This window comes from Martes martes, assembly GCF_963455335.1.
Source record: "Martes martes genome assembly, chromosome: 3".
Lineage (NCBI taxonomy): Eukaryota > Metazoa > Chordata > Mammalia > Carnivora > Mustelidae > Martes > Martes martes.
In genome coordinates, this window is record NC_137890.1 from 102,442,397 (window position 1) to 102,456,709 (window position 14,313).

General features: G+C 37.6%; 1 protein-coding gene across 2 annotated transcripts in view; it reads left to right on the top strand.

The window, feature by feature from the left end:
• The window catches only part of UBXN4 (UBX domain protein 4), a 53,181-nt gene that overhangs the window by 22,800 nt on the left and 16,068 nt on the right, over positions 1 to 14,313 (top strand). For both annotated transcript variants that reach the window (XM_080799797.1, XM_080799796.1), the window contains exons 7-10: positions 6,140 to 6,194; positions 6,931 to 7,095; positions 9,120 to 9,247; positions 13,590 to 13,692. In XM_080799797.1, coding sequence (XP_080655923.1) covers positions 6,140 to 6,194; positions 6,931 to 7,095; positions 9,120 to 9,247; positions 13,590 to 13,692 — 451 coding nt within the window. The remainder of the gene's footprint in view (positions 1 to 6,139; positions 6,195 to 6,930; positions 7,096 to 9,119; positions 9,248 to 13,589; positions 13,693 to 14,313) is intronic.

Genomic DNA, 14,313 nt, shown 5'->3' on the forward strand with positions numbered 1-14,313 from the left:
CATATGTTATTGGTCTAATAATCAGGTACAGATTTCTGACTTTTTGTGGTTTGTACTTTAGTATTTTTAATAATACAGAAATTTCCAAATTAGAGCCCTTTATAGTATGATTCTTAAGTTATATAATTGTATATGGATAAAGCAGGAATATTTTTTAATCTTGACCTAAAACAACTTAGCGAGGTTTTTTTGTTTTTTAAAGATTTTATTTATTTATTTGACCGAGAGAGAGCGCGAGTGAGGAAGGGAACACAAGCAGGGGGAGTAGGAGAGGGAGAAGCAGGGGGAGTAGGAGAGGGAGAAGCAGGCTTCCTGCTGAGCAGGGAGCCTGATGGGGCTTGATCCCAGGACCCTGGGATCAGGACCTGAGCCAAAGGCAGATACTTAACGACCGAGCCATCCAGGCACCCCACAACTTAGGGTTATATGGAAGTTAAGAAAATTTCTTAGACTTGAGTGTCTTGTTCACAGAGATGCCGTGGGGGAACAAGTTTCAAAATGATTCCTAACATTGGGTATTTGGTTTTGCTCATGACTAAGAATCAGCTTCATTTCAGTAAAACCTAGATTCTGATGGTTCTTTATAGGTGTCTGGGCAGGGTCAAGATCTTGAGTTAAAAGGATAGATTTGCTCACAGTGGTGAGAAGTGGTAAAAGGCTCAAAGAACAGTAGCAGAGAACCAGTGTTCCCAATGATTCATCCTCTTTGTTTCATTCTGTTTTGCTAACGCCAAGTCTACCACTGGGTATCTTTATTTGCACCACCTTGGGGGAAAGTGACAATAAAAGATCAGAAAAGGATTTGGAGACTTGAGGGTAATGAAAAGACACACAGCATGTAGCCCTTGTAGGGTGGGCTTAAGTGCTATTTAATTGCAATGTGAAAGGGAAGTTGCTGTTGTTTCATAATAGCTTCCATTCTTTTTTTTTTTTTTTTAAAGATTTTATTTATTTATTTGACAGAGGGAGATCACAAGTAGGCAGAGAAGCAGGCAGAGAGAGAGAGAGGAGGAAGCAGGCTCCCCGCTGAGCAGAGAACCGGATGCGGGCCTTGATCCCAGAACCCTGGGATTATAACCTGAGCCAAAAGCAGAGGCCTTAACCCACTGAGCCACCCAGGTGCCCCAATAGCTTCCATTCTTAAGAGAGTGTCTGCCCCTATCTGCCTGCATGGTATTACAAACAAAATAATATACCATCTTTAATTAAAAGAGTTACATATAGTGACTACACTGGTGTATATGTGTTAAATATAGTATATTGAGTCAGATAAAGACAATTTAAGACAGAAGATTTTTTTTTTTTGCTTTGTTTTGAAGTTGCCAAACTGTCTTCATTGAGCATTATTATTTTTATAATTAGCATATCAGGACAGAGTGGGTCTACAGGTTGTTTGAGATCCTTAAACTGAAAAAAAAACTTTTAAAGCACTCTTAGAAATACATACATGTGTATCTTTTAAAACCATATACTGTTAGAACCCGTTACATGAAATGCATGTGGGCTAGGGCCTTTTAAAAGGGTACTAGTGTTAAAATTGGATGAAATGTTGGCATACTTACTAATGAAACAGTTTTCATTGGAAAGTAACTGTTCTCTGTTTAAACAAGTTTTGGAAAATTCAGGTCATATAATTAAAACCATAAAAGCATTTCAAATTGGTGCTGAGATTAACTTATCAGATTCAGCTAACCAGTAGGACCTAGGTCCTAATACAGATTAGTTCCTATTCTGTGGTCATATATTTTATTCATCTGAGTTGTACCCAATTAGGAATTTTGGGTTTTTTTGTGGAATTGGTTTCATTGACAGTGACAACTAAAAACAACAGCCTGTATAGTATTCCTATCCCAAATGACATCTTAGCTCATCATTTATACCCTTCAGGTGGCCTTCATCTCCACCATCCCTTGTCATAGACTCTGTAGCGCTTTTATGCCTTTGACTTACCCATCCGCTGCAGGTTATTCTACTCTGAAACCCTAATGTGCTGTTAGTTTCCCTGTCTCATAGAACTTACCTGCGGTGCTTTTTCACAGCCCAGATAAATTTGACACATCAAATACCTATGGTGTAATCTGATATATATAGAATTTTGTAATACCAAGTTCTATAAAGCAAAATATATACATTTTTTCTCTAACTTTGATGGTATTTTAAAATTTCTGTCCAACAGATTAAAAAACTCAGCCTTAAAATTTGGAAGGTTGGATTATTAAATATAGGATTCTCGTCATCCTCTCAAGCTATAACATCTATTTCCAGAGATCAAGTTTCTGTACTTGGAAATACTAAGTACTTCCACTAGATCTTAGGCTTTTCCTCATCTGGCTTCAAGGATTTTGTTAGGGGGAAAGGTCACTAAATCAAATTGATGTCACCTCAGAAACTCATCCTACCCCATACATATTAAGAAAAAAAAATCTATCTTAAGTAGTCTTTTCAAGGAAGTAAACTTGATTTTTTTTTTTAAGAAACAGATTGATGATTTGTAATTGTGAGATCTTATTTAATCTGTGAGAAATTAAGTTTTGCTTAATATTAATTAAAATATATACATTTTTATTTTCAAAGCTAAAATTTGTGAAATTTGAATCTTTTTTGTTTCTTTTAAATAATCTCTATTTCCAGTGTGGGGCTTGAACTCAGTGACCCTGAGATCAAGAGCTGTATGCTCTATCGACCAATCCAGCCAGGTGCCCCTGGAAGTTGAATCTTTTAGCGACTCACATGAAAAGATACATCTTTTAGTTAAATTTTGCTTATGTTTTTATGTCATTATGTTTAAACATTGGTAGAATCTTTGGGAAAGATAATAAAGATTTTATCAAATACCGTCAAGGGGTGCCTGAGTGGATCAGTGTCTGCCTTCAGCTTAGGTCATGATCATAGGTTCCTGGGATCGAGCCCCATGTTGGGCTCCCTGCTCAGCAGGATGCTTGCTTCTCCCTTTCCTTCCCACTCATATTCTCTGTTGCTATTTCTGTCTCTGTCTCTCAAATAAATAAATAAAATCTTTAAAAAAAAATTGTACCAATCAATGCCAACCTTTTCTTGGGAAAGATTACAAACCTCAAAAGTTGAAAGAATAGTATAATGACTTTTTTTCCTTTTTTTTGCCAATTTATTTGAAAGTTGCAGACATCATTTCATTTTACCCTAAATACTTCAGTGTGTATTTCCTAAAAATAAAAACATTGTCTGAGATTTTATCGGCTCTGAGTGGGGACTGCAACCTAGGAAGGGGCCTGGGAGTCTCTGCCTACTGATTCATGCCCTACCTTTTCCTTCAGACCAATGAACACAATTTAGCTGTAGATTCCTGGATGCGGGAGTCATGAAACAGTTGGTCATTACGTCATTGAGTAAGATGCAATGGGCTTTTCAACTAGATTAGAACAAAATAGCATCTGTTTTTCTCAGAAGAGAATTCTGCAATTCACCAATTCTGGTGGGGTGTAATTGAAGACATTTAGATAATAGTATGATCCCATTGTCACACTCAAATTATAAATACATGATACACTTAAGATTATCTGATAAGCAGTCATTCAAGTTTGCCCAGTTACTTCAATAATGTCCTTTATAACTTTTTTCCCCTGATACAGGATCCATTTGAGGATCATTCATTGAATTTAGTGTAGTCTCTTTTAATTCAAAACATTTCCTTTGTTTTGTTTTTGTTTTTATTTTTCATGACTTGGACATTCCTTAAGTGTCTAGGCTAATTGTTTCTAGGATGTCTTTTTTTTTTTTTTCTTTTGAGATGTTATTTATTTGTTAGCGCGGGAGTGGCGGGCTCTGCACTGAGCAAGGAGCTCAGTGCCTAATGGATCCCAGGACTCTGGGATCATGACCTGAGCTGAAGGAAGATGCCTAACCCACTGAGCCATCCAGGTGCCCAAGGTTCTAAAATGTCCTTTGATTTGGTCCCTATTTTTCTTTTTCTTTTCTTTTTATTTTTTAATTTTTTTTAAGATTTTATTTATTTATCCGACAGAGAGAGATCACAGGTAGGCAGAGAGGCAGGCAGAGAGAGAGAGGGAAGCAGGCTCCCTGCTGAGCAGAAAGCCCGATGCGGGACTCGATCCCAAGACCCTGAGACCATGACCCGAGCAGAAGGCAGTGGCTTAACCCACTGAGCCACCCAGGCGCCCTGGTCCCTATTTTTCATTCTAGGTTCAGGTTAAAGTTTGAGAACCTTACCTAGGTAATGTTTATCTTATTACTCACATGAGGAGGCATCTGATATCAGATGTTTGCATTATTGGTGATGTTAAGTTTAATCGTTAATTAAGATGGTGTCTGTTGGATTTCTTGATTATAAAGATACCTTTTCCCTAATTAATAAGTATCTATAGGGTGATTCTTTGAAACCATGAATATGCTGTTCCTCAAAAGATTTTACCCAGTGGTTTGGCATCTGTTGATTTTTGCTTGGATCAGTTATTTCATTTGTAGTTGAAAATGGTGGGGGTTTTTTCCTAGGTTTTTTTTTTAAGATTTTATTTATTTATTTGACAGAGAGAGACAATGAGAGAGCAGGAACATAAGCAGGGGGAGAGGGAAAAGCAGGCTTCCCGCTGAGCAGAGAGCCCGATGCGATGCGGGGGCTCAGTTCCAGGACCCTGAGATCATGACCCCAGCCAAAGGCAAATGCATAACGACTCAGGCGCCCGTTTTTTCTAGTTTGTACCTTCTAATTTTATGCCTTATGTATTTCTTAGCTGGCATTCTTCTGTAGAGAACTGCTTTGATCCACCTCTTCTACTTTCTTTCCCCCACTTTTTTTTCCAGTAAACTTATAAGACACCAGCACTCAGATCAAGAAATAGAAAATTACCAGTGTAGTCCATACACTAGGGGCCTGATAACCCTTTCACAGTGACTACTTTCCTCCCCAAAATAACCACTGTTCTTCAACTGCACCATAGATGAGTTTTGCCTGCTCATAAACTTCACGCGTGTTCTCTCTCTGCTCTCCTTTGCTTCAGCTTTTTTGTGCTGCTGCATGTGACAGGAATTGGTACACTCTTGTTGCTGTATAGTATTCTTTTATTTGACTAACTCATTCTCTTGATGGATTTTTGAATTGTTTTCATTTTGGGGGCTATTATGAATAGATAGGGTTGCTATATGAGCATTCTTGTACATGTCTTGGTGGACATATCTTTTGGGTGTATTTGCAGGAGCAGAAAAGGGTCATAAATACTTGCCAAACAGTTTTCCACAGTGGTGGTAACAGTTTATAACTCCCCTCAGCAGTAAGACATTTTATGGATCCCTTTTTTCCACTGTGTTACGGTTCATTTCTCTTACCATTCTTTTTGGTGCACTCATTGCCATGATTTGACTAGTGACATCCTCTTCATTTTTGCTTTTCTGTTCTTTGATGTATGTCCCCATCATTCTTTGAGCATTCCCTTGATTTCTGGCTCAGGTTGTTTCAAATGAGCTTTCGCAAATACTTACGCCTGTGTAACCGAAATCCCTCTGAGAAAGTACCATTAATTTTTAAAAATTACATATCACAAAATTACATTAAATTAAAAATTACATATCACAAAATTCATGGTCGGTTTTAATGTATTCACTAAATAGCACAACCATTACTATTTGCTTTCATAATTATTTTTAATTGATGAACTTCTTAGAGTTAGGAATCAGTTTTGGTATTAGTTTTTATAAACGTTAGCCTTCAGCATTTTATAATTTGTGCTGTATTGCTGTTTACTTCTATGTAGGGGGAAAGCATTTGTAACTTACTAATTTATGTACTCATTTGAAGATGTGTATGTATATTTTTAAATCAGTATCAGATATAATGGTGGGGGGGGGAGGAAAACTAATGGTTAAGTAGGAGGTAGAACTAAGCTTCTAAAAGGCTCCCACTAAAATAAATAAATAAGAATAAATAAGTAAATAAAAATAAATAAATGAAAGGCTCCCACTGACTGATTATGGATTTCTGTTGGGGCTGGGGGCCAGCAGATGAGTTGTTGCTTTGTCTGCATGAGCTTTTTTCTGTTTGTTATTTCATTTCCCAGTTGATTTTAACAAAGGGAATCTCCCATATGTTTTCATTATATTAATAAGATAAGTCTCATTAATGTATTTTTAAAAAACTTTTTATATACAGACTCACTAAAAAACTCGAAGAAAGAAGAGAAGAGAAAAGGAAAGAGGAGGAACAGGTAAAGTTCATGTACATCATCATTTTGCTCTTCCAGTAAGGAAATGTTTGACTCCCTGCTGAATTTGGCAGACCTTAGATGACTTTCTGGTTACAGTTGAGTGTTGAAGCACAGTGAAGGTAATTAACCTGACTTCCTTAGTAGGATCATAGTGTACACTTTTTGTGGTTTTTTTGTAAATTGCTAGGAATAAGTTTAATCATCTCTCTGCAGTGAGTCTTTTACACTAAGAATAAAGAGAATTGAAGTAAAATTATATTATTTTGATGCAGATGAAATTCTGAGCTTCCTTTTATGCAAAAGAAATTTGTAGGTATTTTTGCTGAATTTTCCCTCTGGTGTTGCCACATTCTGGTTCACCATTCATTTTTCTCATCGTGTGCACCTAAACTACGTCATCTCTTTGAGGTTATAATATCAGAAAGTTAACAATTCTTTATGCCAAATAAATGACCACCTTGTGTCCTTAGAGGGTAACATTTACTTTACAAACCAAAGACCTGTAATCCTTTTTTTCAAATTACATCACAACCTTAATAGAAATGCTGAGATTTGTAAATTGATAGACATTTGACCTTTAACCCATGCTATTAATAAATTCTTTTAGACCCTTACATTTTATGAAATTATTTTGTTCCTTTAGCTGTGCCCTACAACCAGCTCATATAAAATAATACCTAAGCAGATTAGTAAGTTGTCTTTGGGGCTCATAATACTTCCTTTCTCTTTAATTTAGAGAGAAATTAAGAAAGAAATTGAGAGGAGGAAAACTGGAAAAGAAATGTTGGATTATAAAAGAAAGCAAGAAGAAGAACTAACAAAAAGAATGTTAGAGGAAAGAAACAGAGAAAAGGCAGAAGATAGGGCAGCTCGAGAGCGTATAAAACAGCAGATTGCATTGGTGAGTAATAAGTTTATTTTTAATGTTTCACTCTCATGCAGTTGTTTTTCCATGCACAGTGGTTTTGGTTTACTATCAGACCATGTACACAAAAATAGTAGACTTTAGTGACTCAAAGAGTACAATTTTCATCTTCCTTCTAGTAGAAATTGTATATTGGATTAAAATATAGTTAAGGGGTATATGTATCGCTCAGTCAGTTAAGTGTCTAACTCTTGATTTCTGCTCAGGTTGTGATCTCATGGTTGTGAGTTTGAACTTTGTGTTGGACTCCGAGCTGGGCGTGGAGCCTGCTTAAGATTCCTCCTCTTGGGCACCTGGGTGGCTCAGTTGGTTAAGCGGCTGCCTTTGGCTCAGGTCATGATCCTAGAGTCCCAGGATTGAGTCCCACATTGGGCTTCCTGTTCAGCAGGGAGTCTGCTTTTCCCTCTGACCCTCCCCCTGCTCTGGCTCACTCTCTCTCACTCTCTCTCAAATAAATAAAAATCTTAAAAAAAAGAAAAAAAAAAAGATTCCCCCTCTTCTCCACCGCTTCTCTCCTCCAAAACAACATAAAATACTAAGATTAAAATTGGGGGGCACACCTGGGTGGCTTAGTTCGTTAAGTGGCCAACTCTTGATTTCAGCTCAGGTCATAATCTCAGGATTGTGAGATTGAGCTACACATTGGGCTCCATGCTGGGCATGGAGCCTGCTTAAGACTCTCTCTCTACTTTTCCCTCTTCCCTCACCCCCTTTGAAAAAAAAGATTAAAAATTGGGATTGGATAAAGAAGTTGTGGTATATATATATACAATGGAATATTATTCACCCATAAAATGAATGAAATCTTGCCTTTTGCAACAACTTGGATGGAGGTAGAGAGTATTATGCTAAGTGAAATAAGTCAGTCAGAGAAAGACAAATACCGTATGATTTCACTCATGTGAAATTAAACAAAACAAATGAGCAAAGGAAAAAGAGAGGGAAACCGAGAAACAGACAGTTAACTGTAGAGAACAAACTGATGGTTACAGAGGGGAGGAAGGTCAGGCAATGGGTGAAATAGGTGAAAGGTATTAAGGAGGGCACTTGTCCTATGAGCACCGGGTGATGTATGGAATTGTTGAGTTACTATATGTTATATACTTATATACCTGAAACTAAAAGAACAATGTAGTTTCATTATACTGAAAACAAAAACTTGATAAAAGATTAAAATTGAGATTTTTTTTTCAAAGTAATTTTTCTCTGTGTTATGTTGTGAGACAGTAGTCAGTAGGTAGCTTTCAAAAATTCCCTAGGGATGTGAGGGCGATCTGGCTGCCACACCTGTCATGCCATTGATCACCAGGATTGATTCAGGTGATCTAGCTGGCTAGGTGGGTGTCCCCTTCCTCCCTCACAGCTCCATGTGTGTTCTTTCTGGAGCTGTGCTCACCTGCTAAAACCTCCAAAGAAGTTCTCAAGGTCCATTTGTAGGAGATCATTGAGTAATTAGGCTTCCAAGACTCAGACACATCCAAATGAAGTGCTACATATGGCAGTCTGCCTTTCTATTAAAAAAAAAAAAAAAAAAATCCCTAGAAAAGAAGCTGAGAACTGGTTATGTGGCATTCTCCTCTAGTCACAACTCTTCTTTTGTGGGACATTCGGAAGATTTACATACATCAAGTAGGAGGTTAAGATGGTTTTGAAACAGCTGCCTTTAGGATTAAGCAATTGTAGTGCATGTGAAAGCCATGTCTACCTTAATATTGTTCATTTGTTTATGCAACAAATATTTGTTGATTATCTACTGTTTGGCAGACCTTTTTCCAGGCTCTGGCGATACAGTAGTAACCAAAATTAAGTCCTTGTTTGTTTAATAGGCAACTTGCTGGCCTCTGATCATTCATAAAACTAAAAAATACCAGCTCCAGAGTGATAAAGTTTACAGATGGCTTTAAGGAATCTTACATACATTTGTGTTTGTTCCTTGTGTTCCTTGTGTTTGTTCCATTCTAGCAGTGAAAGCTAATTAGTATCTAATACCTGTTTTAAAGGACCGTGCAGAGAGAGCTGCTCGTTTCGCAAAGACAAAAGAAGAAGTAGAAGCTGCTAAAGCTGCTGCTTTGCTGGCCAAACAGGCAGAAATGGAAGTCAAAAGGGAGTCTTCTGCAAGAGAAAGAAGGTACTTTATTTCCCACTTAATTACCTGTGTGTTCATAGCCACTGAGGAGAACAGCAGTTGTAAGCTGCTTTTTAACACTATTGTGCGCTGTGGCTGTAATAAGTAGTTCCAGGAGGACATAATGACCAGTGTGGCAGTTGCCAGTGGATTTGTCACTGAATGTGAGTGTACAGTACTAAATAAATCACTTCTAAAAGAAGGCTCAAGAAATCTGTTTTCAAAAGACAGAAAACACATATATTGAAATGATTACAGTGGTTATCTTACATGTATTATGCTTTTTTAAAAAAGATTTTATTTATTTGACAGACGCAGCAAGAGAGGGAACACAAGCAGGTGGAGTAGGAGGGTGGAAGCAGGCTTCCTGTTGAGCAGGGAGCCCCATGCCAGGTTCAGGATTCTTGAGTTGTGATTATCTCAGGTCAAATAGGATTAAGCAAAATAGGGAATCCGTTGGCTCTGCAATTGGAATTTCCACTGATGGATTGGTAGGTATAGCTAGGTTCAGGGATTTAAAAGAACATTTTCTCTCTCTTTTTAATCTCTTGGGCTTTTTTTCTGTTTGAGTGTCATTCTTAGAGAAACTTTTATGATGATGTCAGGTGAACCCAGGGCCTCTTGGCACATTCAGAATCTTGAGCTCCTGATCCCAGAAAGGAAAAACTCTTTCTCAGATCCTGTATCATTAAGTGGGGAGAATTCTGATTGGCCTTATTTGGCTGATGCGGCCACTTTCAGATCAATCCCTATGTCTACTTAAATTGTCTCCCTGGTTGGGGGAGTTCACATGCCCACTTTGGTGGTGAGGAGGTTAGGGAAATGTTACTGATAATCATACCAGAATGAATGACAGGTGGCAGGGATAAGGCATTTCCCAAAACAAAAATATGTTGTAAAGAGAAAAATACAGATTTCTAGTACGTCCTAGTTGGATTATGGTTAATATTTTTTCTTACTTTTCTGTCTTTTTTTTATGATTTTATTTATTTGAGAGGGAGGGAGCGTGACCATGCAGGCATGAGTGGGGGTAGGTATGGGCAGAGGGAGAGGGAGAAACAGACTCCCCACTGAGCACAGAGATCAATGCGGGCCTCAATCCCGGGACCCTAGATATGACCTGAGCTAAAGGCAGATGCTTAACCGACTGAGCCACCCAGGCACTCCTTTACTTTTCTGTATTTTCTATATTGGAAAATTAATGAGCATTACTTTTGCTATTCAGAAAAACTTTTTTTTTTTTTATAATTTTATTTTTAAGTAATCCCCATGCCCAATTTGGGGCTCAAACTCATCCCCAGGATCAAGAGTCACATGCTTCACCAATTGAGCCAGCCAGGCACCCCAGAAAAACTACTTTTTGTTTGTTTGATTTTTCAATTTTTACCATGCTTATTTTATTTTTTATTTAAAGATTTTATTCATTTATTTGACAGAGATCACAAGTAGGCAGAGAGACAGGCAGAGAGAGAGGAGGAAGCAGGCTCCCTGCTGAGCAGTGAGCCAGATGTGGGGCTCGATCCCAGGACCCTGGGATCATGACCTGAGCTGAAGGCAGAGGCTTGAACCCACTGAGCCACCCAGGCGCCCCTACCATGCTTATTTTATAATCATGATTTCTACGTCCTTACTAAGTTGATACAGTTTGAGGAAATAAATACTTCCTTCCCTTTTTGTTGCATAGGTGCTAGTGGAGGAAAGGGGAACAGAGTATGAGAGAATAAGCAAAGGACGTAGGGAGCAGAAAGATGAAGTCAAAGAGAGACAGTGAGTGTTTATGTGAACCCTTCTGTAAGCAGTACCAACCAACAAAGTACAAAGCTCATAACATGAGTAAAAACTACTTTTTAAAAACTATTTTCCAAAAGTAATAAAATACTTAAGAATATATTTAATGAAGGTGTAAGACTCTTACACTGAAAACTGGAAAACATTTTTGAAAGAATTAAAGCAGACATAAATACACGGGAAGACATTCTGTGTTCATAGATCAGAGAACTAAATATTGTTGAGATGGCAGTACAAAAGGGGCTTGAGAGATGAAAAGAAAAAGGGGGGAAAAATGGCAGTACTCCCCAAACTGATCAGTAGAGTCAACACAATCCCCATTAAAATCCCAAGTGATTTTTTTTTTGGCCAAAATTTTTGCATAAAAATTCATGTAGAAATGCAAGGGACCTAGAATAGTCAAAATTATCTGGAAAAAGAACAAAGTTGAGAGAATCAGATTTTTTACATTTTAAAACAAAGCTACAGTAACCCAAACAATGTAGTATTGGCATAAGGATGAATATATGGATCACTGTAGTAGAACTGAGTCTCCAGAACTAAACCTATGCATTTCCCCAATGATTATAGCAGCAGTGTCCACAATAGCCAAACTGTGGAATGAGCTCAGATGTCTATCAACAGGTGAATGGATAAAGAAGATGTGGTGTATATATGCAATGGAATATTACTCAGTCATCAAAAAGAATGAAATCTTGCCATTTGCAACAACGTGAATGGAACTAGAGGGTATTATCCTAAGTGAAATCAGTCAGTCAGAGAAAGACAAATACCATATGATTTCACTTGTGTGGAATTTAAGAAACAAAGCAGATAAACAGAGAAGAAGGGAAAGAAAAATAAGATAAAAAGAGGGAGGGAAGCAAACCATAGGAGACTTTTAACTATGCGGAGCAAACTGAGGGTTGCTGGAGGGGAGGTGGGTGGGGGATGGTGTAATTGGGTGATGGGCATTAAGAAGGTCACTTGATATAATGAGCACTGGGTGTTTTATGCAACTGATGAATCACTAAATTCTACCCCTGAAACTAATAATATATTATATGCTAACTAAATTGAATTTAAATAAAATATTGAAATAAAATCTTTAGGGAAAAAAAACCCATGTGTTTATGATTAATTATGATTGAAAATGTTACCAGGGTCATTCATGGGGAAAGAATAGCTCTTCAACAGATGGTGCTTGGACTCATCCAAAAGAATGAATTTGAACCCTTTCCTCAAGTATAAACTCTTAGAAAAAAATGAGAAAATCCTGTGATCTTGGAAAAGGCAGTGATTCTTAGACATGACGCCAAAAGCACAAGCAACAAAAGAAAGCAGTAGATAAGTTGGACTTCATCAAAATTAAAAACATTATGTTTCAAGGGACATTATTAAGAATGTGAAAAGATAGCCCCCAGAATTGGAGAATATATTTGCAAACCATATATCTGATGAAAGACTTGTATCTAGAATACAAAAAAGAGTCTTTAATAACTTAACAATAAAAAGCAAACAACCCAGTTTTAAATATGTGAAAAGGATTTAAATAGACATTTCTCCAGAGAAGATCTCCAAGTGGTCAGTTAACCATAGAAAAAGCTACTCAACGTTATTAGTCATTAGGAAAATTAAATCAAAACCACAATGAGATACTGTTTAATGCCCTCCAGGATTCCTAAACTTAAAAGCAGTAACAAATCTTGGTGAGGATGTGGACACTTTGGAACTCTCCTATACTGGTGATGGGATTATAAATACCATTCAGCAATTAAAAAGAATGAAGTGCTGACCCATGCTACAACATGGGTGAACCTTGAGAACATTATGTTACATGAAAGTGAGATACCAAAAAGTCAGACATTCCTATGTTCCATTATATGAAATGCCTGAACTGGGCAAATTCTTAGAAGCAGAAAGTAGATTAGTGCTTGCCAAGGGGCTAGATGAGGGTGGAGTAGGAAGCAGTTGCTGTTGGGTTCAGGGTTTCTTTTTGGGATGATGAGAATGTTTTGGAATTAAATATGGCTATATTTAATGACTATGACTATAATAGAAACCACTAAATTAATTGTATACTTTATGTTTTTTAGAAGATTTTATTTATTTGAGAGAAAGAGAGATAGCGAGAGGGAGAAGGAGAAGCTGGCCCCAGCCAAGTAGGGAGCCCAACGTGGGGCTCAGGTCAGGACCCCAGGATCATGATCTGAGCCAAAGGAAGACACCTAACCAACTGAGCCACCCAAGCACCCCTAATTGTATGCCCTAAAAGGGTGACATAAAATTTAGTCATTGGAGCATGCAACTCTTGATCTCGGTTGGGGTTGTGAGTTTGAGCCCCACCTTGAATGTAGAGATTACTTAAAAATCTTTAAAAAATAAATAAAAGGGTGAATTTTATGTTATGTAAATTATATCTTGATAAAGCTGTTACTAAAAAATAATAAATGATGAGGTCTGACATTATGGGAAAAACCTGTTTTTTCATTTTGCACATTTTCATTTCCATTTTCTCTTTTAATGATACTGTTTGAGAAAATGTAAAGATGCTGATTTTAATTTTCTATTTTCATAGCACTGTTGCAAGAATTCAATTTCGTCTTCCTGATGGTTCTTCCTTTACAAATCAGTTCCCTTCTGATGCTCCTCTAGAAGAAGCAAGACAGTTTGCTGCCCAGGTAAATATATGTCTTATCTTGACTTACAGTAAAGATAGATGAATAGGTTATTAAAATGTAGGAGGAGAAAATTTCCAAGCCTGATTTGTAGAGTGTAAGTCATGACTTACCCCCAGGAGGGAAGCACCAGACCCCTTTGGGGTGTTGTGGAGCTTCCATCATGCATTAGTGCCACAGAGAGAAAGCACATCTGTTTGTTGTGTAGAAATAGGGATTTGCTAATAGCATACAATAGGTTTTGGAAACCTTTCTCACTGCTTTTGCAAATGATTCTTCAGAGGTCTAATCTGAGGGCGTTGTTGCCTGTAAAGGGATGCAGTTTTTTCTTCCTCTCTCTCCACATTTTCTGCAGATCACCTTGGGCTGGCCATTTTCCCGCCATCTGCCAGGTGGCCAAATCTACAGATCAGTAATCTTTCTTTGGTAACAAGTATCTTCTTCAGGAATTTACTTCCAGAATGTGGCCTTACTCAAAACCTGAGTTGGTGTGAAATTTTATATCTTAGAAAATAAGATATGAGTACTTTCCCAATTATAGTTGACCCTTGAACAGTGTGGGTATTAAGGGTTGCCAACCCATTGCACAGTCGAAAATCCATGTATACTTTTCAGTTCTGCATA